The following is a 22458-nucleotide window of genomic DNA, read 5'->3' as shown; positions in this document are numbered from 1 at the left end:
AGGAACCTCCCACAAGCAGTTCGGTCGAAGTCTTACTTAGTCTGGACATAGATAGATGAAGATCCACTGCTCTGGTATCCCTCGGTAGCCAGGATCTGGTAGTAGTGGTTTCCAAGTCTCATACCAGCAGAGGACCAAGCATTGAAGATAGTCTGCATGTTGACAGCGCCGCTGCTGCGCTTGTTGCGACGGATGGCCCAGTACTGGTTGAATGTCTGTGTGCCGTCGATGGAGGGCTGGTTGTAGCGGGTGGTCTGGTAGAGATCGTAAGTATCACCGTCGTTGTAGACGGTGCCCTTGTGTTGGCCAGCAGAGCCAGGGTTGTAAGTGCCGTAGTTCTCGATGACCTAGATATTGTTAGCGAGAAGTGCGGGGTTGGGAAGGGGGTGCGTACGTAGTACTCAACGAGAGGGCTGCGAGTCCAGCCGTAGACGCAGAGGTAGCCGTTGCCCTGAGGGCTGAAAGAACCGCCGTAGTTGATGGTTCTAGCCTGTAATCAGCAAATCATTCTTCTCAAAGTCGACAATATCTTCAACTCACCGGCCAGTACCAGGGTTCCAACCCTTTCCACCAACAAAGTTACCAGTGTTGCGCCAATCAACCTGGTAGTGGCTTCCCTCGCCCATTCGGTAGTTGGCATAGCCACCGCCATCAGACCACCAAGAGTAGAAGTATCCGTTATGGTAACCCTCGGAGTTGCCGGTGACTTGACGGGCCTCGAGGACGGAGGTGGAGTTGCCGTCGTCTTGCTCGTCGAGAAAGTCAAAGGGGCGAGCGAGAGCTCCGGTGAGTGCCGAGGCGGCGAGGAGGAGAGACTTGAAGGAGACCATGATGTTGTCTTGAGGTTGTCTGGATAGTTGGAGTGTAGATCGAAGAACCCTGATGAGCTGGAGAATCAATTCAGTTAGCGAGCGGTATGGTCTTTATATACACTCGTAGACAGTTTCATTTCACCTGTCACAAGTCAATGCCAAGCTTTTTAGTTCTTAATACCAATATCATCAGGCTGTTTGACTCTCTAGCTTGGTGCCCTACCTCGGAACCTGACTCTCCGTAACTCGCATAAGCAACTCTTTGCATTCATCTTGGAAATCTCAGCCTCTTCTTCTCCACTCGCATGAAGGCCAAGACGGTAAACATTGGAGCCAAGACGGTAAGGACTCAAGTGACCAATAACAGCCGAGGAACCCCTTACGGCCAAGAAAGAGTCCGTGATGCGATTGGTAGGACGCGTACGTAAGAACTGGTGTGATGTTTCCTCCGCACTCTTCGATCGGTGGCATCCATCATTGTATTCCGGCTAAAGTCAGATACTCCAATTCCTCTTGTCCGTGGCTTGAGATCGTGACTCGGGATGCCAGCGGCTTATTGCGGGGAGGCGGGGATCATGGGGTATGGGGAGTGCACGTGGCAGATATATCATATTAGGCTGCTATGCCGAAGGATAAACATGCGTGCCAAGATTCCTATGAGGAACGAGTAAGAAAAGCGGGATGCCTTGGTGTTGCAATGGGGCCACTTCTAACAGCATGTCTTCCTTGATGCTAATCCAGGATGTCAGGACTAGAGCCGAATCTATTGCCGGGATGCCCAGAACATGGTTTGATGGAGTGATTGTGCTTGGCATGGTCTGCTTCCTCCTTGACGGGTAAAAGAGGCTTTGAGGCCATTTATGAGTCTTGGAATCACATCAATTGGCCTTGTAATGCTACTGAACTGAAGCATCGCGTTTGTTCTACGGCCTTTCTTGAGCAGTACGCTAATATTCTCTATGAGCTATAGCTCGGTAATCAAGCTGATCTCCAGATCGAAGTAGTATTATCTAATGAAACGCGGCGTCGACAAACGTCAACAAAGGTTAAATTTTAAACTCACGACGCTTCATCCCGTCGGGTCAATCCGGCTCAGCATGCTTGGCCCGGGCTCTTCGGATTATATGCACGATCCATGCATGTCGCATTCTGGCTAAAGTCCACGATACATAAGATTTCTTTTTAACCTCGGGTCGTCTCCATGATCGGTAAAAGATCGCCGTGCGTCTTATTCCCTGAGGACTATATTCCCTATTAAGGTTGCTCATCTTCGTCTGCGAGTGTTCAGGCTAATAACGGTTAAATTAGCGGGAGGATATAAGTGCCGTGGTATAGGGATAACGTGTTTCATGTGTAGTGCTTAGATTAGCGAGGGCGATAATCCACTCTCTGGAAGGCGGTCTATTGCCATGAAGGGATATTCTTGATGTCACGCGTTTAAACGGAATTATATTGCTGATGGATCAATGCACGAGGACGGATAAGGTTGAATAGACGATGGAGTCGAATGACAAGACCATCTTGTCAAATGACATATCTGAGACGTGAGAAGGAATTTGTAATTCAGAACTCCATTCCTCTGATCTAAGTCAGCAATTGTTGGTGTTATGCTGAAGTATACGTAGATATGGCATCTTCAATCTAGTTGCTGTACAAGGTCTGGATGTTTAATTATGATTGGACCATCAGTCTGTCAGAGTTGGGTAAATATGGATAATGTCGAATAGACTATGTACTACACTAAGACGTCAGCTATCATACCACTTCCGTGGCTAAAGTTTACAACTCCTTGAACGGCTAAACGCTTGGAGATGCAATTTGGGCCTGTGTGAGATAGAGTAATCGTAGCTAGCAGTGCTGATTAGTCTTGCTAAATCTGCACTTGCGATTAGTGTCATTACCCCGGCTGATCATCATTAAAGCATCATGGCCACGGGGAGCTCACTCCGTTCCGCGCGCGGTACAAAAGATACATTCAACATGTCATGTTTGAGAATAACCGGGTATATACATGTAATTGATGCGAGATGCCCTTCCTCACCCACGTTATGAGCTCTACGCCCGTTCCTCAATAGGTTACAGACAATCCAGGCCGATCCCAGACCTTGGCAACATGACATTTAAGAAAGGGTAGCCTACGCTGACCCTGTAGACTTCGGAGTGGCCATGCATCTTTGTGTATGACGTGCTGTAATATTTGAGTTATGCAACGCTCTCAGCTCGGTGCATGTAGCACATATTTCTTAGTGTATTAGGTCACGGTATTCACTACTTGATATCTGAGACTTGTTACTGACAGTCCTGCTGACATGACAAGAGCGTGAGCCTCTAACTATTGTCATTGAAAATAGTTGTCCTCACGCGACTCCTCTTTAATTTACTGTTCCTTCTCCAGAATATTGTTGGAGAAACTCTTTTGCCAGTTCCTCCTCCTGTTTGAAGTATGCATCGGCATCCTGGCTTGGCTTGAACACCTCGGACCGGACAATCTTGTTTACATGTCAGTTAAAAATTAAGTCTGACTCACAGGATCCTTACCTCTTCAGTGGGGTATTCATGAATATCGAGCCTGATCACTGGGTTCTCCTGGTAAAAGTTAAGAATCTGATTGCCGGCAATAGTCTTCATGACTTCATCATATCGTTCCAGGTCATCGGCGTGGATCGCATCTCGAGCAGTAAGAAGCGCCATTGCTGCCAAAGACAAGATGGCAATGTTGACGATAATGGAGTAAAGCAGCATGCTACTAAAAGTTGGACTTAATCTGGAGAAGAGATGGAAAAAATGAGGCCATTCTCTTCTATTTTAAAGCGTCGCACTTGTCTGGCCAGAAACCTCGGCTTCCGGAATGTAATTACTCCGACTAACGTATTAAATCACGCAAACTTGAGACATGTGTTCAGCTCCCTATCTCCTCCTTCAGGCGGCCATACAGGTACTCCATAGTCAGTAGCTGGTCACGGAATGAACCGAGGTGACATCAGATAAAGTCACAAGCAGGAAGATTCTGATGTTCAGATAAGAGCTGAGTCATAGCAGTCGTATGACTTCTCGTATGAAGCCGTTGTTGGTTGTCGAGAGACGCTTCTTGAAGTTTACGAAGGGAGATATCCGATTGGCTAGAACAAGTCATTTTGTTGGTTGGCTCATATTTTCAGAGGCCTTTCGGCGACAGCGAGACACGCGTAACGCGAATTGAAACTCACGTTCTCTGGTTAGCTAAAGAAAGTTTCGTTTTCTCTCATCCAAAAAAGGGGTGTCGCTGATGCTCAATGTTTGAAAATGAGCAGGGAGTGCGTGGGCCCATATGTTGGTTTGATAAATCTTGTGGAGACACCATAAACTTTGACTATCAATCAATCAATCAATCAATCAAAGAGAAATATGATATAGTTAAGAGAAAGGAGGATCCGTATGCTTATATATTGTATAGAGACAAGCACCTTCTAGCGACAATGGGCTTACTTGCTTCTGCAACGCACGAAACGCTGGATTTATCGCGATGTGTACAGGTTATGCTGTGAGATAAGATAAGATAAGGCCGATGACGTCGTTGTGCGGATAAAGCGGCATACCGTGAACTCAACATTTCCTGTTCGGTCGGGAAGACGCGTCTCCCCAATTTCCCTCTCCAAATGCACTGCTTCCACCAGTAGCGACATGTCTTCAACAAGTATAGACCATGCGGGGAGCTCACTCGAAGAACAACCGCTTCTGCGACGGGGCAAAACAAGACTTCCGTCCTTGAACATCCAGCATTGGCATTCTCATCCCTTCAGAGATGATACATGGAACGTGAGGAGTACGAAGCAAAAGACTGCGCAGTTTCTTTCATCGAAAGCTGGGCATTATTCCGTTCTGACGCTGGTGTCGCTTGATGTTCTTAGCATGATCGCTGGTGAGTAGATAAGGTCTGTTGATGAGCAAGAAACTCATAGCGGCAGACTTCATTCTTAATCTGTTCAAATGTGAGCAAGGCAAGAAGGGCTCAGACTGGGACTTGGCGCTGGAGATTCTCGGGTCTGTAAGCCTGGTGTTCTCATGCCTATTCGTCGTCGAACTCATTGCTTCTGTTTGGGCATTCGGCCGGAAGTCAGTGTTGTTCCCATCCCACATAAACCTCATAGCTGACGTCCTCAGATACTTCAACTCTTGGTTTCATTGCTTCGACGCCTTCATCGTCATTGCAGGGTTTATTACAGATGTCGCACTTCGCGGTATCATCGAGGAGGTCGCTTCTCTGATTGTCGTCATGCGGCTTTGGCGAGTTGTCAAGATTATAGAAGAACTTGGTGTTGGAGCTCAAGAGCAAACGGAAGAGCTGAATGTGAAGCTGGAGAAATTTGAGAGTGAAAATGAAGATCTGAGAAGTGAGATCTCACGGCTGAAAGGAGCGATGAAGAAGGCGGGTCTGGACCAGCAGGATATTGGAGGTATTGTGAACTGAGAATGAGTTCTTTAACGCGAGAGGTCACGGCCTTGACACCGAGTAGAAACATATGAGGGACGATGCGATGGGTATGGTGTCAGTCTGCTGCTGAGAAGCCCTCCGAGTGAGTAAGCAGATTTAGCACGTATGCCTATATCACAAAATCATCTAGGAAAATGAGACAATCGGAGATTCGCTGTGGTGTCCGGAACTCTTTCCTTCTTTTCTCCGATCCGGAAACAGTACATCGCGAAGGGTGGAGCTCCCCCGCAAAAGTGATCAGCATGCCCATTTCAGGCAATTTTCCCCGCCCAGGGAAGAGGTTCGACCTGCTGAAAGATGCAATATCGAATTAGTTCTTGTGTCGCGACTCAACTCATCGACCCTGAATTGCTCGGAAGGAATGCCCTGCCTGAAGTCCGGGGTGATGATGTAGTCAGGCGGGTCGGGTCGTGTCCGCTGGTTTCATGCATACCCGTCTTAGATACGAAGGCCTCACATTATTCGAGACAGAACACTAGGCTACATTCGGCCAGTGTAACGTTTAAAAGGTTTTGTGTTTTCGCAAAAACTAAGAAACGACTGTATTATCTAGGTATCCGTGATACGGGAATTCCCGCACCATAACAGCTCGTCTATCGTTGACTGGCTAACTGGCTACTCGGGAATCTTGGCATTCTCCGGATATGCAGTGAGAACAATGAGCTTATGTGAGAACGCTGGAAGCGTTCAAGTGTGATAAAAGGAACGATCTCATAGGGCCAGTGACTACGCTAACCCGTCTACACTCACCGGTTTTGATCCTACAGTAAGCACCAGCGTTGCACAACGATAGTACTCCATAATTATGATCGTATTAGCCTAAGTCTGTAAGATTCCTTCCTACAGAATAGTATGGCTTACAAGTATCCGATACGTGATATCGTACGTGATATATACCTGGATTCGCTCTCGGTTGCTATACTTGTTCTTCTCACATTCTGGCAATTCGATAAGTCTGCCGAGTTTCTCAGCTTACTTATAAATTTTAAACCAAAATCCTCGTCATATTCTTGCAACACCGGGATATTCGAGTTACTAGTCATCAGAATGACTCCCGAAGAAATCCAGAGCTACCTCCGAGGTCTCGCTGCGCCTCTGCGTAATGACATACCCACGCCTCTACTTCATCGACCCAGCGAGGTCGGGCTTGAGTACCAGGATGTCTTCTTTCCAAGCGAAGATGGCATTACCCTTGAGGCCTGGTATATCCCAAAGCCTGGCTCAAACAAGCTTATTATTGTTAATCACCCCCTTCGCTGCAACCGGTCCGGATTCCCCGCTCATCTCGAGCCCTGGAAGGCCTTCCTAGGCGGCTCCATGACTGGCAATGATTTCGAACTTAATTTCATTCCCGACTTGAAGATATTGCACGAAGCTGGTTACAATGTACTCGCTTATGACATGCGTAATTTCGGTAATAGCGGACAGGCCAACGGTGGCATTTCCGGCACTGGGCACTTCGAGTCCAGGGATGTAGTTGGCTCGTTGAACTATGTCCGCAGCCGAGAGGATACCAAAGACATGACCGTTGGCCTCTTCAGTCGCTGTCTTGGCGGTATAGCAACCTTTTTCGCCATGCACCGTCGGCCAGAAATATTCAACGATGTCCGCTGTTTACTGGTACCCGAACCACTCTCGTATCGACCTTTTGTCGAAAGGGCCCTCGAGATGGCTAGTCTTGACGACCACTTCGACGAGGTGAACAGATTGGTCAAGATTCAATCAAGTTTCGACATTGACGAGCTCTCTCCTATACCGATCATGGAGAGTGTCCGTATCCCAACTTTCATTTACTCTGTACGCAACGATATTCTGACAAAGGAGAGCGATGTACAAACCATGTATGACAGAATCCCTGTTGAAGATAAGCGATTGCATTGGGTTGATGGAACAGTTCGGATGAAGGGTTACACGCATTTCCAAGAGAACCCTCAGATATTTATTGAGTGGTTGGATCAACACATGACATGATTCTTTTAGATCATGTGAGGAGGTTTGCGAAGGAGGACACGGGTAACTATCCGGAACGGATTCTATGTTATATCCATACACCAAGATCCCATGGAACAGAGGGTACAAGTCGCCTAGTCCAAGAAGTTGTTGCGTTTTTATCCGTTCAGTTTCTCATCTATTTGGACAATAATGGCCGATAATGAATCTTGACTTGATAAATACCTAACTGGCCGGAGCTATGACGATGTTGTTGAAGGTCTATAGGTGCAAAGTAACAAAAGGTTTCATATTTTCCTTCCTGCGTCGAGGAATTGCTCATCTACAATTGCTCCAGCCTCGCCAATGCATCTTGTTTCCGGCTTACATGAATAGACGTTGAAGTTTACGCATGGACTATAGACATGTTTGGCCAGAACTTTGCCGACCCACTAAAATTATACACATGTCCATTTAAGGCAACTTCCCCCGGCGGGGCAAAGATACTCTTTTGGGAATCTTCGACTTGACGGGCAGAAGGCCGATTTAAAACGCAGTTACGCAATTATCGCAAGTCTCGTTCTTTGTTTTCTCATTTTACTTTTTATTCCTGTCTCAAGACGTTACCTGCCTCCAGACGTCAAAATGGTTGTCATCAAGCGATTCCGAACAGTCTGGGGCGTCGAGTCTGGAAAGGACTTTGAGAACTGGATCCCATGGTTTCCTGATCTCAAGAAGCAAGGCTACGGTGAGTTTCACGTGCAGAACATGGTGCATGCAGATACTAACGTGATGTAGCTGGTGTTGAAGTCGATATCACAGATCGTGATGCCGACAACCTTCAGCAGTTGCGAAAGATCTTAGATGACGTTGGCCTAGAAGCCACTGTGCTGTAAGTTGCTCATGAGAAGTCTACGACGATGGCTTACTTTCGTAAGACTGCATACTGCATGGGCGGGATACGTTGGCGGCCGACCGAAAGATCTCACGCCAGATGTCCACCTCGATATTTACCGGGATAACCTCGAGCGTGCAAAGATCTTGAAGCCTGTCAAGATCAACGCCCAATCCGGAGGGTGAGTCTAATATTCCTGAGGGTTCCATTCAAGGCTTACGAGAGTAGAGATTACTGGAGTCTCGACGAATCAGTCTACTTCTACAAGAAGACCCTTGCCATCGACAAGGAACTGAGACTTACGGGCCTCGTTAGTCACGAAACGCATCGCAATAGGTCATTGTTCACGCCATATGCTGCCAAGTATATCTTGCCCAAGGTTCCAGAGTAAGTTCATACAATGATGGTTTTCGCGGTCGTAGGCTGACCTGGCGCAAGGCTTCGAGTAACGGCAGATGTCTCTCACTGGGTTGTCGTCTGCGAAAGACTTCTGGACCTTGGTGAGGAAGATAAGGAGATTCTTGATCTTCTCATCCCAAGAGTACGAAACGTTCTGCTCAATAGACTTATGCCATCACTCACTTCGTATCTAGGTTACCCATATCCATGCCCGTATTGGAACGACTCAGTCCTCTCAGTGCCCCGAACCTGATGATCATGTGTTCAAGGAGGAGCGAGAGTTCTTCGAGAGGCTCTGGCTGCGCATTGTCAAGGCGCGAAGCAAAGATAGTGATCTTATCACGTTTGTGCCGGAATATGGGTAAGTAGAACCTTTCGTGGCACGATGTCAATATTGCATGTAGCTGACAAGTTTAGCCCCTATCCTTATCATCCTCATGGAAGTACCAGGACGCATGGACAGGTTGCTGATAGCGAAGGCGCGAGGTTACAGAAGCTCTTTGAAGATAGTCTGAACGAATAGGAGACTGGGAAGGACACAGAATCACGAGAAGGGTGTTTCGTAAACCGTGATCATTAGACTGAGAGCTCATCGAATTAGATCGAATTCATATCTATTCGTCTCTACCACCCGCTAGCTCTAACCCATACGTCAACAATCTTAGTCGCATCTCCCTCTGATGAGTCGACGACAAGGTACCAGCCATATAATGCCCCGGCAACGCAAGCATGGTTCGGGAAAATGACGACATCCTGTCCAACCTCCAACGGAACCGTGGGTAAAGAGGACGCATCCTCGCCGTCAGCGTGTTCCCATGCCGCGATGGAATGTTCCTGGCTGATTCTATCAATGATTAAACGTCTACCATTATCAGATGCCTTCTTATAAGACGATTGACTGATGACTCCCCAACCTGGGTATGCGGCACACGGTTCGCGGCCAAGTCCAAGACATCCAACAGCAACTAATGCTTCTGGCTGCGATCTCTCATTGTCGTTGTAGACACTGCAAACTTCAGCGATGATGGAAATAGCAATCTCCTCTTCAAAGGACCCAAGCTCTCTCCTCGAGTTGGTCGAGACTTGTTGCATATCGAGGACGGAGTATACACCAGCGTGAAGCTCGAGCATGGTCTGAAGTCCACCAGGATTCCCCGTCGTAACAGCTTGAATTGACTTACGTAGAGACTGAGCTGCTGGTGGCAAGTCCCCTTGTGACGTAACCAGGTTTTCAACTGCTGTTACCTGGGGAGATGCCCCAACGCTGATGATGAGCTCTTTGTCCTTGGAGAAGAGCTGAGCATGGGCGTTGACTGCATCAAGGCAGCCCTGAATCTCTCCTTCAAGGTTCGCCATGGCTTGCTCGGCAGTTGTGTCCTTGTAGCTTAAACTACTATGGGAGTACAGTCCGAGCAACTCAGCCTCACCATTGGCCTCAAGCTGTGCAAGTGCCTCGATGAGACCGTTCTTGTTCATAGCTGTTGGTGGTAATCCTGCACGATGATATCCCGTGTCGACCTTGAGGAACACTCTGGCGGGAAACTTGGCATGTTGCGAGAATAGCTTCACAGATTCAAGCTGTGATGGGTGATCAATAAGAACAGAGATACTTCCTTGCCCCAACTCCGAGCCAAGTGCTGCTAGTCGTGAGATTTGCGAGCGGGGTAAAGGAAGGCCGTAGAGGATATCAAGACGCCGACCTGCATTTCTATACTCCTTGAGAAGAGGTAGGAGATGCTCGATCTCTGCAAGGGTTGATACAATGAGCTTGACATCACCGCTTCCATGGCCGATTTGTAGTCGTGTTGCCTCTATTGTCTGAAACTTGTTAGCGTGGGGACTTATGCGAACGTGGTGTATCTGACCTTATGAGTCTTGACATGCGCTCGAAAGCCAAGACCGAGAGTTTCAATAGTGTTGAGCATGGACTGGCAATGACGATTGACTCTAGCTCTGTCTAGTATTACGGCGGGCTTGGGAACATCGTGGATGTTTTTGCCGACGTAGAATTGGCGCAACTCTTCAATTGGAGGGGTATGTCTCTGAGGGACCGCCATTTTGAAAGATCAGACAAAGTGATAGGTACGATGCGAAGTTAATATGTACCTGGAGGAGAATGTCAAAGAAATACTCACCAAACCGAATCTCACGGGGTTGTTTTATGTCAGCAAAGTTGTCAGAGGGCGCGGCGGACTTGAAAATGTCCGTTGGTGGAGAAGTGACGCTATTCCCGGAATGTTAAGAAGCTTCCAGACTGAGCCAATAAGCGATTTTGAAGAATGGAAGGATTCAATGTGAGTCACCGAGCAAATAAAACGATGATAATTAAAAATAGAGTGTTTTGTCCGTTGCCCATGTGGTAGAGACAGGGTATCTTGCCATTAAACCTTAGATCTAATCTCTGGTGGGTTGCCGACATGACTTGGATACAACTATTCTTCCTTGGACAAGTACAACATTGTCTCCAGGTATGACTTGTATGACATTTTATTGCCACGATAGCATTGGAATTATGGTTATGACCAGAAACTAGCTGCTTGACCTCAATCACTAAGTGGGAAGACAGTATTATCAGGTCGAAATTGAACTGCAAACGGAAGGTAATTGGTCCGATGGAATAGAATAAGGTATGAAATGGGTAGCAAAGCAATCTAGATAGTGAATGATAGGCTCGCCCGATATTTAATTAAACTCATCCAGATTAATGGTTGTCTCTCGCAATTGCTGCAGCGACATTCCGGCAGCTGTCGACCAGTCAAGCGAAAATTGAGCTGTTAGCATAGCAATGGTTCGTCGCGAATGTACTGCCTTTTAGGCTCTGTAACTCCAAGACAATGCCTCGCGATAACTGTAGTCTATGTCATTTGTCTATCCTCTATGATGTTGAGGCTGTGCTGGGTTGAAAGCCTGCTAGCTGACTATTTTGCCAGGCTTACTCATGCGCCACATTACGCAAACAGGCCAATTCCTATGCATGTGAGATGGCAATGTAAACCACTCTATGACAAACCACTCTATGACATTTTCCATACGATATCCTGTTTTAAAGGTACAGATAAAAAGTCTTTGTCGAAACGAGAAGATCAGCGATCTCAGCAATGCTAAGCCTAGCTAGGTAAGAGGCTGCTGGCCAACCAATCAGTGCATGCTGCATCTCGTCGCACCTAGATGCTCATGCCCTCTCTAGTAGCATCCTAACCAGATATATTGACCGAAAATCACCGTCAAGCTACTCTGCCTTGCTTCGACTGTTGTATATTGGATCGCCGTGTCATTTAGTGGGGGCTGGAGGCAGGATGGGAATCATGCAGTAAGTGCGAAATCAAGTCTGCCTCGTCTGACACAGCCGCACTCCTTTGCATTAAATTCCCCTCATTTCCCAGACCAGCAAACGTCGCAACCTCGAATAAGCACAGTCACCCATCTCGAGTTTGTCGCTATGGACCAGCAAGAACAAAGTTGCAAAAGGCATGACTTTATGTTGCTACCGGCCAGCGACGCGTTCATGAGGACCTGTCTCTCTTGCGGATTAGTCGAGGACGTTGAATTATCACAACAAAAGCAACAGGTCGATCCTTGGGCAGGCTGGCTCAGAGCTGAAATTCAGCCATTGTCATGGCCCCATTGTGTTCAATACTCCGAGACTAGCGAAGCGACCCTTGTGAAGGCAGCGACAGGAGATAAGGAATTCTACAGCTACCGTCCAAATGTGCAGACTTCGTTTCAAAGCTCAGCTCAAAGAGAGGTAGGACATTACTTGCCCTCATAAACGATCAATATGAATATGCTAATCCATTTGGATAGAGAAACCCTTACGTCTACTCTGATCTACCCAAGGGCTCCTGGATTCGACTACTGGAACTATCCCCCGGCAGCAGGCTCGATACACTCAGCGGGCGGATTTTCCAAGTATCGTGGGAGCAAGAAACGTGTCCTCTATACTTAGCCCTGTCCTATACCTGGGCAGATGATCGGGGTGATGCCTCACCTTCAAATCTGATATTCCTTGATAAAGAGCAGAAGGTTATGCGCATTACACGGAACTGTGATCGGGCCTTACGGAGCCTGCGCCAGGAATACCACTCAGTTCTACTATGGGTCGATTCCATATGCATCAACCAGTTATCTCCGTCAGAGAGGTCACACCAGGTCGGCTTGATGAAGACCATATACTCCAAAGCTACTGCTGTTCATGCATACGTAGGAGAGATGGAGTGTGGAGACGACTCGACAGGGACGGAAGCCATGGATTTGTTACATGATATTCAAGTGAATGGCATTTGTGACGTATTGTCTCGTCGGAAAACCAGCACCATCTCCAGTCTCAACAAATTCTTCGGAAGACCCTACTTCGCTCGGTTATGGGTTGTCCAAGAGCTTCTCCTCGCTCAATCCATTACTATACATTGCGGAGAGGTCTCACTCCATGTTACAAACGAGTCCATGTCGCAGCTGCACTAACGAGGTGTTAATGTTCCTTCGTGGGTTCGATTTGTTGGGAAGACCAGGTCCAACACAGAGCAAGCCCCCTTGGACCTGAGAGGTCTTCTTGCTGCAACCAGTATCTGTCGTGTCACAGACCTACGTGACAAGATATTTGGGTTGCTAGGTCTTATTAGCAACGATCAGGCTTCAGAGCTCAGTCCTGACTACGAATTGACGGTCCGTGAGGTTTACACTGGAGTCGCTGCATATCTGATGCAAAAGAGCCATTGTTGCGATATCATTCAGCACGCCAACCCCTACTGGGCTAGGAACTGGTTTGTTAAAGACCACCAATATTGCAACAGTGACTATGGCATTCCGTCTTGGGTCCCTTTTTGGGATACAGATGTACCGGTTCATGCTTCTGAAGACATCTACAGACAAGTCGAACAGATTGAATTAGACAGCAAATGTCTTCTTAAGCGGCAAGCACTTTTTGACCGTTGTACAATACGGATCATAGATGGCTGGCCTCATGACGGGAACTCAGTGTGCGACCGAGGAGCAAAATCTTGTAAGATGGTAGACGCTAAATCAGGCTTTCTTGCAACCAGGATAGAGACAGTTTTACGGCTCGATTATTCACTTGAGTCTGTTCTTACTGTTCGCTGGGAGCTTGATCAATGGGCAGACGGCGAGTATTTCACAGGGTTCTGGAATCTGAAGGATGGTGTCAAACTTGCCATTAGGAGTCTTGCATGGGCATTGAAGTGTACAGTCTCCAACGCAGATGTTTATTTGATCCGGGTCGAGGGGTGCACTGCTTTGTTCTTGGCGCAGCCGACTTCTGATATCCGGAAATATCGCCTGATCGGCTCTTGTGTCGCAGCTATAGTATGTCCAACACCTGAGCCCAGCCCCACGGGGATCCTCAAGTCGGATGACCTGCATCGCTACCTAGAGTTCGAACCTCTTACAGTGGAAATGATTCATTTCATATCGAAGTGGAGGAATCAAGTATTCGAACTCACAAGGTCAGACCCAGAAGACGCAGGCCACGTTGCATCAATCCAGGGCCAAAGTTGCAGCTATGCCCGTGAAGACAAACCCGAGACGATGCACCCAAGTTGGAGAAGCTGGATTCCTTTCTTAGCCTTGGGAGCTAGGAATATGTTGGAAGGTGACTCAGAGCTACAGAAGCAACTTCCAAATCTCGTGAACTTCTGGGATAAGGCTTATGCCTTACATACTACAGTTCAAGAATGGACAAAGAGTGCCTTGCAGGTGTCAGACCACGTTCGCATTCAGTGGTATAAATTTTCTCAGGATGTGAAGAATGGTCTAGAAGATCTTATGGAGAAGTCGCGTGAGTTGGGAGGAGTGTTTGGGACGATTACAGGGAGCAGGCCTATTCTTCAGAGCCTGCACCATCTTCAGGCCCTACTCGATCAACTAGCAAACGGCGAGGTGAGATGGGCTGAAGATGACCTTTCAATCTATCCAGGTGAATTGGAGAGATTCTTTAAGGATTATGACCGTCTTCTTATAGCGTTGAAAGAAGATCAATTGATCTTAGATAAGGCTTTTCCACTGGACCTCAAAGATGTACACCCTAAGTTTAGCAGTATTAAGGAAACTATAAAATGGAAACCTATGTTAGAAGGGCTGGTAAGAGAGAATGCAGAACATAAGGAGATACATTTTATTTAGATAGATATTGAAAGTATATAGTATAATATAGAATCTACTTTCACATAATATTATAGGTATTCTCATAGTAAGAACCATATAACACTGTGTGTACTTTCTGCATACTTGGGAATTGTATCTAATAGACCAGTATTTTCAACGTGCTTCTGACACCTTGGCTGATTTTGGATAAAGACGCGTGCGCGAGAACACGCCAGCCCTGGTTATCCTGTTAATAAGATGAAACCAACATCTTGATATAGACTTTGTTTTGCATTGCAATCATATTCTTGGCCCCATGGCATCACATCCAGACGAAATTGACATTTCAAAGGATAGAGGTTTGAAGGATATCTCAAGGGTTTTCTAGTACATATCAATGGTTCAACAATCGGGCTACAGTGATGAGAATTCGAAATCCCGGCTCTCGGTGACAGTGCGCGGTTCAGCCCTACCCGGCTGATCTCAGCATCCCCTCTGTAAGATCAGCACTAGCTTATCAGGTGGGGAGTAATTCTCGCAACTTCGGATAACGTATGCTGACATATTACACACAAAATTCCAACACCACCTACTGGCGTCTGCGACTACTTGCTGTCAAACCGATGCTTCCCTTAGCATGAGGAGTGAAGCGAATGCATTTCGGCGACACGAGTAAAGAGTGCATCAAACCAAGTCACTTTGTAGATCTGGATCTGAGAAGAGTGCACGAGGCTTCAGGGGGCTAGTGAGCGCTAGCTCTTAGCGAGTTCACCGGTGTCTGGGAACCAGCGAACGGTCTTACCTGGATCCACCTCACGATGCTGACCGTCGTGCAAAAGGCCCAAAATCCAGAGGGGCGGTGACTTGAGCGGCATATCGGCAAGGGTCAATGTAATCGGAACCGGCGAGGCAGCCTGTCCTTCATTGCAATTCTCGCGGCCCCGAATAGTAAGCCCGTCACAGCCCTCTACTATTACCTGGCACGTATAAATGGCTGGATATGCACAAATAACATATTAACCAGTCAACCATCGTGCATCACAAGAAAGCTTTACCCAAAGAAAGCCCATAAGGGAGACATTTCCAAGGCCTATGCGGCAACCATTGAGATGCTTTCCAGAGACTATTGGCCGATTAATAGCTAGCCTTCAACATTCGGGGTCCGTTTTCACACTTGGCTTCGCAAACTACGTCATAAACGGGCTAATTTTTACTCCGCAGCCCTGAATCAGTTATCGACAGCGCTGCAATGGCCCTTTTTGGCACATTAGCTTGGCATCAACACCATCCCATGTGACGAAGCTTACGACGATCTTTACCTTTTTGAACCGTGGTTCGGGCTGTCGGTGGATGATTGTCAGCGAGTTCCAGTGTGAATGGAGTTTTTTCGTGAGACTTTGGTTCCGAGACCCGGGGAGCAGGGTTGAAGATCCTTTGGTCTTACATGCATCCGACGGGGAAACGAGAACTTGGAAAATGTTGAGTTGGCGCGTATAAGAGAGGTCTGTTGGCCATGTGAAAGAGGAGTTGCTTGATGTTTGTTGAACAAGCTCGCTTTCTTACCTATCAGACCAACGAACATGGCTACTACCAATGGAACCAACGGCAATATGCCGGTGAAGACTCGTGAGGAGAGCAACCATCACATGGAGTCATCTATCTGGAACGACGTCAAGTTCAGACCCGATGATATCATCATCACGACTTATGCCAAGTCAGGCACAACTGTAAGCGACTCACCCATTTCTCTCAGCATGGAGCTAACAGGGCCATTAGTGGGTTCAACAGATCGTCTCACAACTGCTTCACCAAGGTGACCCAACCGTCCCCGCAGGCGCCCTCTCGCCATGGGTCGACCTGCGCATCGTCCCCAAGGAAGCAATGCTAGGACTAATTGAATCCCAAACGCACCGTCGCTTCCTTAAGACACATCTTCCTCTTGACGCCCTCGTCTGGAATCCCCAAGCCAAGTATATCTTCATTGCGCGCGATGGCCGTGATATGGTTTGGAGCATCCATAATCATATGTATCGCGCTACAGACACTTTCTACAGCTTTTTCGAGAACACGGGTTATGAGGGCCAACTTCCTAAACGACCGAGTGAGAACCCCAAGGACATTTTCGATCAGCTTGTAAAAGATGATATGCCAAGTTCCATTGGTTGGCCTTTCTGGAGTCATATTCGTGGATGGTGGGAGCATCGGGACCAACCGAATCTCCTTCTTGTTCACTTCAACGATCTCAAGTATGATCTCGAAGGAGGGATTAAGCGGATCGCGAAGTTTCTCGAGATTCCGGATCTGCCGGAGGATAAGTCCAAAAATGTCGTTGAACATTCTACGTTTGATTGGATGAAAGAGCATGCGCATCTCGCGGCGCCGCCTCAGGCTGAGGTTGCTTGGGAGAACGGCGCGAAGGACTTTGTGTACAAGGGAACTAACTCGAGGTGGAAGGATGTACTGTCTCAGGAGGATTGTAAGGCCTATGAGGAGAGGGCGAAGAAAGAGCTTGGTGAGGAGTGTGCAAACTGGCTGCAGCACGGAGGTTGGCTGAAGTGAATCATGATTGCTGGGGGTCTTGATACGGGGAGGTCCTCATTTGGTCATTTCTTGTTTAAGATACGCCGGGCTGCTTTCTAGGCTCTTAATAAGTAAGTATGTGAAGTTTCATTCTCTGTATCCTTTATTCGGAAAGAGACGTGCTTGTCTACTTAATACCGTAGCTGCCGTTGATAGCTGATCAAAGGAAGTCGTCTTCCAGGGAGCAAATGAAAGCAATCTTAGCAGGGGATCCGCCAACTAGTACATTAACGACTTAGATCATTATTTGTTCCATAAATGCGTAAAAGCTTGTGCTCTCACAACTTGGGTAGCTCCCTTGACTCTGTGAATATATTAATAGTCGATGGAGCAAACTTGCAGAGCATTTAAAAGCTCGAGCCGACGGCAATAGCTATGGGATATGCTTTGCTACTTTCAGCTTTATCTTGAAGCTCCACATTTAGTGGTGAACCTTAGACAGCAACCATTGATTTTGTTAAGCCACGCATTGTTTACTATTAAACACGGGGTAAGTTGCACAGCCACTATTGCATTCACAGAAGCCCCGGCTCTCGATAGAGACACGATTAAAAACCACCACGCAGTACACTCGACACGCTATTACATGAAAACAGTTTTTCTTAGTCCTTACACTATATTTAGGCTCTAGAACGGAGTCCTTTCTAGTTGAGTACACCTGTTCCTTAAACCCATGACAGCGAGAAAACGCTGCCTTGAGCGCGCCAAAATCCAGGACCAGCCCTATGTTCCAGTAGATATCAATCATGGTTGTAAAACGATCGCGATAAGCGAAAAATGAGGCATATTAACGTTGTCTAAGATATTACAGTCAGCGGGGAGTCGCGTTGAAGTAGAGCTAATTCAGAAAAGCGTGTTCCTCATGTAATCAAATGAAGTGACGGCTTTCTAGCGGCACTTTAAATATCGGGCTTAGATTTGCCATTAAGTACAAGATTATATCATTAATGACGATAGCGCTCTTAACGATGGTCAGTGTTTAGCATATGAACGTACTTAGGACTGGCTTTATGATTTTGAAGGAACTCGGCTGTTTCGTATTCCTCACTGCTGATAGCAGCTTGCAATGCGTTATCAAAATGCCCCCCTGGAGCATTTACATCGGCACCTTTCTGCACTAGATATCTGACGATATTTAAGTTGCCCCTCAGGGAGGCGACACAAAGAGCAGTGCCAAAGAGACCTCCTTGGACATTTATACTAGCACCCTTCTCTACTAGATGCTTAACAATGTTTAAATTGCCAAAGCTACAGGCATAGTGAAGGGTACTGCTGCCATAGCTTCCTTGGGCATTGATATCAGCACCCTTCTCCAAAAGGTGCTCAACAATATCCAAGTGGCCATACCTGTAAGCAAGTTGAAGGCCAGTAACGTCTTCTCTTCCTCGGACATTAATTTCAGCACCTTTTTCGAGTAAGAATATGACGATATTCAATCGGCCATTGCTGCAGGCACTTCCAAGGCCGGTGTTGACATCAGCACCTTTGTCCACTATAAGCTTGACAATATTCAAATCGTCACCCAAACAGGCATGGCTAAGGGCATTAGACTGAGGTTTGACATCAGCACCTTGCTTGATCAAAAGTTCTATGATATCCAAGCGGCCAAATCTACAGGCGAGTTCAAGAGCATTGTCAACCCATGATTGTCGGGCGTCGAGATCGGCGCCTTCCTTAGCCAGAAATGCGACAACATCCAGGTGGCCAGCTATGACAGCAGTACAAAGGACATTGTTGTCTTTTCCCTCGGCGTTCACATCAGCGCCTTTCCGAATTAGAAGCGCAACAGTCTCCAAATGGCCAAACTCGGCGGCAATATGCATGGCAGGGTTGAGCTTCCACCTTGTGGTATTCCCTATGAGGCTTGGATCTAGTAGCTTGTTGACACAGCTTTCGTCCCCAGACCAGCTTGCGTAAAATAGCTGATCCTGCCGTTGTAAACGATGAATGTGCCAAGGACGTGTTTCATATAACCTATCCTCAACAAGTGTACGCCAACGATTGAAAAGTAAGCTGTTCGAAAAGAGCTCCATTGATAAATGTGTGAACCTGTTGAGACTTGACTTGCGACGGGAGGCCTCGTGCAACCAACGGTCCACAGCTACTGGCATGAAGTGGTACGTCCTCTTCAACTCTTCATTGGGTAAGATATAGTCCATTTCCAAAAAATATACCAGGCAAATTTCACTGATCGTCGAACTTGGGGTGGGCTCAGTCAACAACCCGCCGAACTCGGTCCTGGGACAGGAAGATATGAACTCTTTCACAGATGAATGGGCTAATTGTAGTACTGATGCCGCATCGTACCTTCTACCGAGAACTGGACCACTGTTCCAAGAAACCGCGACAAATAGCGTAGAACAAAGTGAAGATATTTCAGCTGGTAATGGCATACGTTCCTTCATGACGAATCGTGATCCGGGTGATGCTGTAAGATTTATGGCAAGAACATCGACAGCCGCTTCAAGCTCGAGTGGGATGTCCGAATATGCTAGAAACTGAAGGATTCGAATGACATACTTCCTTCTAGTATCTGTGAGATCGTTTATTATTTGGTAGTATGTCTCTTGAAGCGAAGCTGGAAGAGTCTCAAGGATCATGTTGACTTCCTCTTTGTTGATGCAGTCTTTTAAGCGCTCTAATTGTAGGGCCACCCAACGGAAACTTGTACATAATCATTAGCCTTTCGATATGTGGGATGGTGATCATTGGGTACTGTACACTCCACCTGCCTTCGCTGTCAGGGCGTGAACGATGTGATCCTGGGTTGATGTATGCCCGTGCCAGCGGCGAAAGCTCGTCGAGTTGGCCACGACATCACGAACATACTCAGAGATATCTCTACCCACACTGTCTGTTTTGAGAGACATGATAGTTTCAGGAATCGCCCATGTTTCGATAGAAGTCTTAATATCATGTTCAGAACGGCTTGTAACGAGGAGATGGGTGTTGGTTGGTCCGTTACGAATACTTTCTATCCAGATTAATAGCTCATCACGCTGGATGCTCCGGTTCTTGTATTCGTCTAACGCATCAATCAAAACGAAGACTTCTGCCGTAGTCAACAGCATATCGCGAAAGGTGGATTTCAGCTGTTCTATACTCGGTTGGCTACTCCCTCTGCCACATTCCGAATATATTGTAGTGATCGGATGCCGGGATTCTGACCGGCTGCGGTAAAGCTGATGGATCAGAGATCGAAGAATAGCTTCAATAGACTGTTTTTGGGTGTCGGTGAACGTAATGTAGAAGTAAAGTACTGCGCAGTTGCGAAGTCCGCAATGAGAGCTGTTTCTTATATCTTCAATGACTGTCGAGCTCAGAATGGTCTTCCCTGTACCGGAGTTCCCAGATAGCCAGAGGAAAGAATTGGCTCTAGACTTCCAAGTGAGATATTGGGGGCTTTTTAACAACCACTCCCCAGTGCCTGAGTGACATGTTTGACGAGCCTTGTTGTGATCGACCGAGGGATCAGATGGATTCAGCCATCTCGATATAGCATCATCTCGAATGCTGGACGAGAGAGATATAATGTTACGGTTGCTGTCAGTGGCTATCTGGTGAATGTTCTCAACCTTGTCGTTCACTGTTACTTACTATCAGCTTCAAGACGTCATATCTCAGCTATTACAAAACCGCTCAAGTACTCACGTTGTCCCAGAAGAGTTTCAATCCGTTTCTCCTTGAGCATACTGCTTGGAGCAACCTGAAGGAGCAAGTCCTTTGTGTATGCTGCTGCCACCATCGCCGCATACTCCTGCCATTGATCATTCTTATGCGAATCAGCATAGTCACAGATTCCTCTGATGACCACGCACGGGAAGTGATTCATCAACCCTGCAGCTTCCATCTCAAAGCACAAGATACCATGTTTCGCTGCGAGCTTATCGCGTAGAAGCGCATCTTTCATCAAAGAATTTCCAGATGCTATCAGGCCGCAATGAATAGCAGGATTGTCTTCGTCGTCGCCTCGTTCGTCTCTGCGCACAAGCTTGTCATCACTGCAAAACTCGTTGCAGTCAATACCCTCGCCCCCTTCATGGAAACAATTTGCTTCGTACAATCGATCGGTAGAAGCAGCGGGCCGCTTGTATTTCTTCTCCAGCCGCTTGTACTTTCGAAGGATCTTATCGATATTGCTCTCAATGTTGTGACCTTCCATTTCATACGTAGCGTGCAGAGCACTCATAGCTGTTAGGAATGCCACAGGCGGCTGGTTCAAGTGACCAGCAATGGCGAATTCCTCGCCTTGGACTGCCTTCCCATAGTCGTACTGGATGACACCGCTGTTGTTTCGACCTACAGATCCAACAACGATGTCACCCAGGCGGATATCCTTAGTGCCGGGGACGCCGCCACCAATTCCGACCATGAGGACAGCTCGCAGGTTGGAAAAAGTCCTGGTCATATCTTTCAGGGCAGCCGCGGCATTGACAAGACCGTATTGCCCGTACGGCAAGACTGCAATGACCACATTGTGTTTTCCGATGCTACCCAGCGTGTAATTGTTGTCATCGTTGATGGCTGCGTTGTCAACAGGATCGTGAAGAACATCGAGGAAGGCTTTGGCTGCAATGAGCTCTTTGGTCAAAGCGCAGATCCAACCAATTGTATATTCCTCAACCTCGGGCATAGTGTGCTACTTTGCTATCACTGGAGTGACAACGGTGTGTATGCTGCTGAATGGCGCTCTGTGATCTTTTGACAAGACACGATACAATCTGTGAGCAATATATGTTATATGATCAAAGAATGGCGGTAAGGAATGTATCGCAGCCTGATTCTTGTTTACCGCCGGCACGTAAGCACAGCCCTGGATTTTGTCCGAGCCTGCATAATATGGCGTTACTGGGCGCTTAACTCAGTAGCATGACTGGCGATCACTCCAGCTGAAACTCTGACCGCATTATTGCCGGCATTGTGAAATTGCCCCTCAACCAATTACTTTGGGCGGACTTGCTGCGAGCTTCGTTGTCTGCTGCCGCTACTGCAGCAAATGCCTTTTCGTTTTCAAAGAACTAGCCACTAAGAAGACGTCGCAGAGCATTCCCTAAAGAGTCAGTAAGGCAGAGCGGCTGATAGAGCGTACCAGAGGGGAAGTCAGCGAGTCAAGCCTGTTACATCAGGAGGACTTGAAACAGTAGCTAAATTTAGGTGGGAAAAGACATACTTTGCATACTATATGCTGCATCTTGGCACTTTCATTTCAATTAAACTCTGTCACTACTATAAGCCCCCTTGGCAAATTTGATCAACAGCTAATTAACATCGGAGCA

General features: G+C 47.2%; 9 protein-coding genes across 9 annotated transcripts; 5 read left to right on the top strand and 4 right to left on the bottom strand.

The window, feature by feature from the left end:
- Positions 1 to 32: 32 nt before the first annotated feature.
- On the bottom strand, positions 33 to 830 carry FMAN_08494 (endo-1,4-beta-xylanase; the record flags this gene model as incomplete). The annotated part of the gene is made up of 3 exons (XM_041835206.1): positions 33 to 347; positions 395 to 485; positions 541 to 830. 3 exons carry the CDS (start codon positions 828 to 830, stop codon positions 33 to 35), a joined length of 696 nt encoding a protein of 231 aa, XP_041685393.1.
- Positions 831 to 3184: 2354 nt separating this feature from the next.
- On the bottom strand, positions 3185 to 3503 carry FMAN_08495 (uncharacterized protein; the record flags this gene model as incomplete). The annotated part of the gene is made up of 2 exons (XM_041835205.1): positions 3185 to 3301; positions 3351 to 3503. The coding sequence occupies 2 exons, from the start codon at positions 3501 to 3503 to the stop codon at positions 3185 to 3187; spliced, it is 270 nt and encodes an 89-aa protein (XP_041685392.1).
- Positions 3504 to 4700: 1197 nt separating this feature from the next.
- On the top strand, positions 4701 to 5259 carry FMAN_08496 (uncharacterized protein; the record flags this gene model as incomplete). Its single annotated transcript, XM_041835204.1, has 3 exons — positions 4701 to 4710; positions 4757 to 4904; positions 4953 to 5259. 3 exons carry the CDS (start codon positions 4701 to 4703, stop codon positions 5257 to 5259), a joined length of 465 nt encoding a protein of 154 aa, XP_041685391.1.
- Positions 5260 to 6330: 1071 nt separating this feature from the next.
- FMAN_08497 (uncharacterized protein) lies at positions 6331 to 7254 on the top strand (the record flags this gene model as incomplete). The annotated part of the gene is made up of 1 exon (XM_041835203.1): positions 6331 to 7254. The coding sequence occupies one exon, from the start codon at positions 6331 to 6333 to the stop codon at positions 7252 to 7254; it is 924 nt and encodes a 307-aa protein (XP_041685390.1).
- A 603-nt stretch (positions 7255 to 7857) lies between these two features.
- Positions 7858 to 9029, top strand: FMAN_08498 (uncharacterized protein; the record flags this gene model as incomplete). Its single annotated transcript, XM_041835202.1, has 7 exons — positions 7858 to 7960; positions 8011 to 8104; positions 8151 to 8288; positions 8336 to 8494; positions 8546 to 8648; positions 8701 to 8867; positions 8924 to 9029. 7 exons carry the CDS (start codon positions 7858 to 7860, stop codon positions 9027 to 9029), a joined length of 870 nt encoding a protein of 289 aa, XP_041685389.1.
- Positions 9030 to 9130: 101 nt separating this feature from the next.
- Positions 9131 to 10563, bottom strand: FMAN_08499 (uncharacterized protein; the record flags this gene model as incomplete). The annotated part of the gene is made up of 2 exons (XM_041835201.1): positions 9131 to 10324; positions 10372 to 10563. 2 exons carry the CDS (start codon positions 10561 to 10563, stop codon positions 9131 to 9133), a joined length of 1386 nt encoding a protein of 461 aa, XP_041685388.1.
- Positions 10564 to 11945: 1382 nt separating this feature from the next.
- FMAN_08500 (uncharacterized protein) lies at positions 11946 to 14641 on the top strand (the record flags this gene model as incomplete). Its single annotated transcript, XM_041835200.1, has 3 exons — positions 11946 to 12251; positions 12311 to 12954; positions 13015 to 14641. 3 exons carry the CDS (start codon positions 11946 to 11948, stop codon positions 14639 to 14641), a joined length of 2577 nt encoding a protein of 858 aa, XP_041685387.1.
- Positions 14642 to 16182: 1541 nt separating this feature from the next.
- FMAN_08501 (uncharacterized protein) lies at positions 16183 to 17161 on the top strand (the record flags this gene model as incomplete). Its single annotated transcript, XM_041835199.1, has 2 exons — positions 16183 to 16329; positions 16379 to 17161. 2 exons carry the CDS (start codon positions 16183 to 16185, stop codon positions 17159 to 17161), a joined length of 930 nt encoding a protein of 309 aa, XP_041685386.1.
- A 983-nt stretch (positions 17162 to 18144) lies between these two features.
- Positions 18145 to 21815, bottom strand: FMAN_08502 (uncharacterized protein; the record flags this gene model as incomplete). Its single annotated transcript, XM_041835198.1, has 3 exons — positions 18145 to 19846; positions 19904 to 20768; positions 20834 to 21815. The coding sequence occupies 3 exons, from the start codon at positions 21813 to 21815 to the stop codon at positions 18145 to 18147; spliced, it is 3549 nt and encodes a 1182-aa protein (XP_041685385.1).
- Positions 21816 to 22458: the final 643 nt, after the last annotated feature.

The sequence above is a fragment of the Fusarium mangiferae genome (assembly GCF_900044065.1).
Source record: "Fusarium mangiferae strain MRC7560 genome assembly, contig: FMAN_scaffold009, whole genome shotgun sequence".
In the NCBI taxonomy this organism is placed as follows: Eukaryota; Fungi; Ascomycota; class Sordariomycetes; order Hypocreales; family Nectriaceae; genus Fusarium; species Fusarium mangiferae.
The sequence above is the reverse complement of the archived record's forward strand: the minus strand, read 5'-3'. Positions and strand labels throughout refer to the sequence as shown.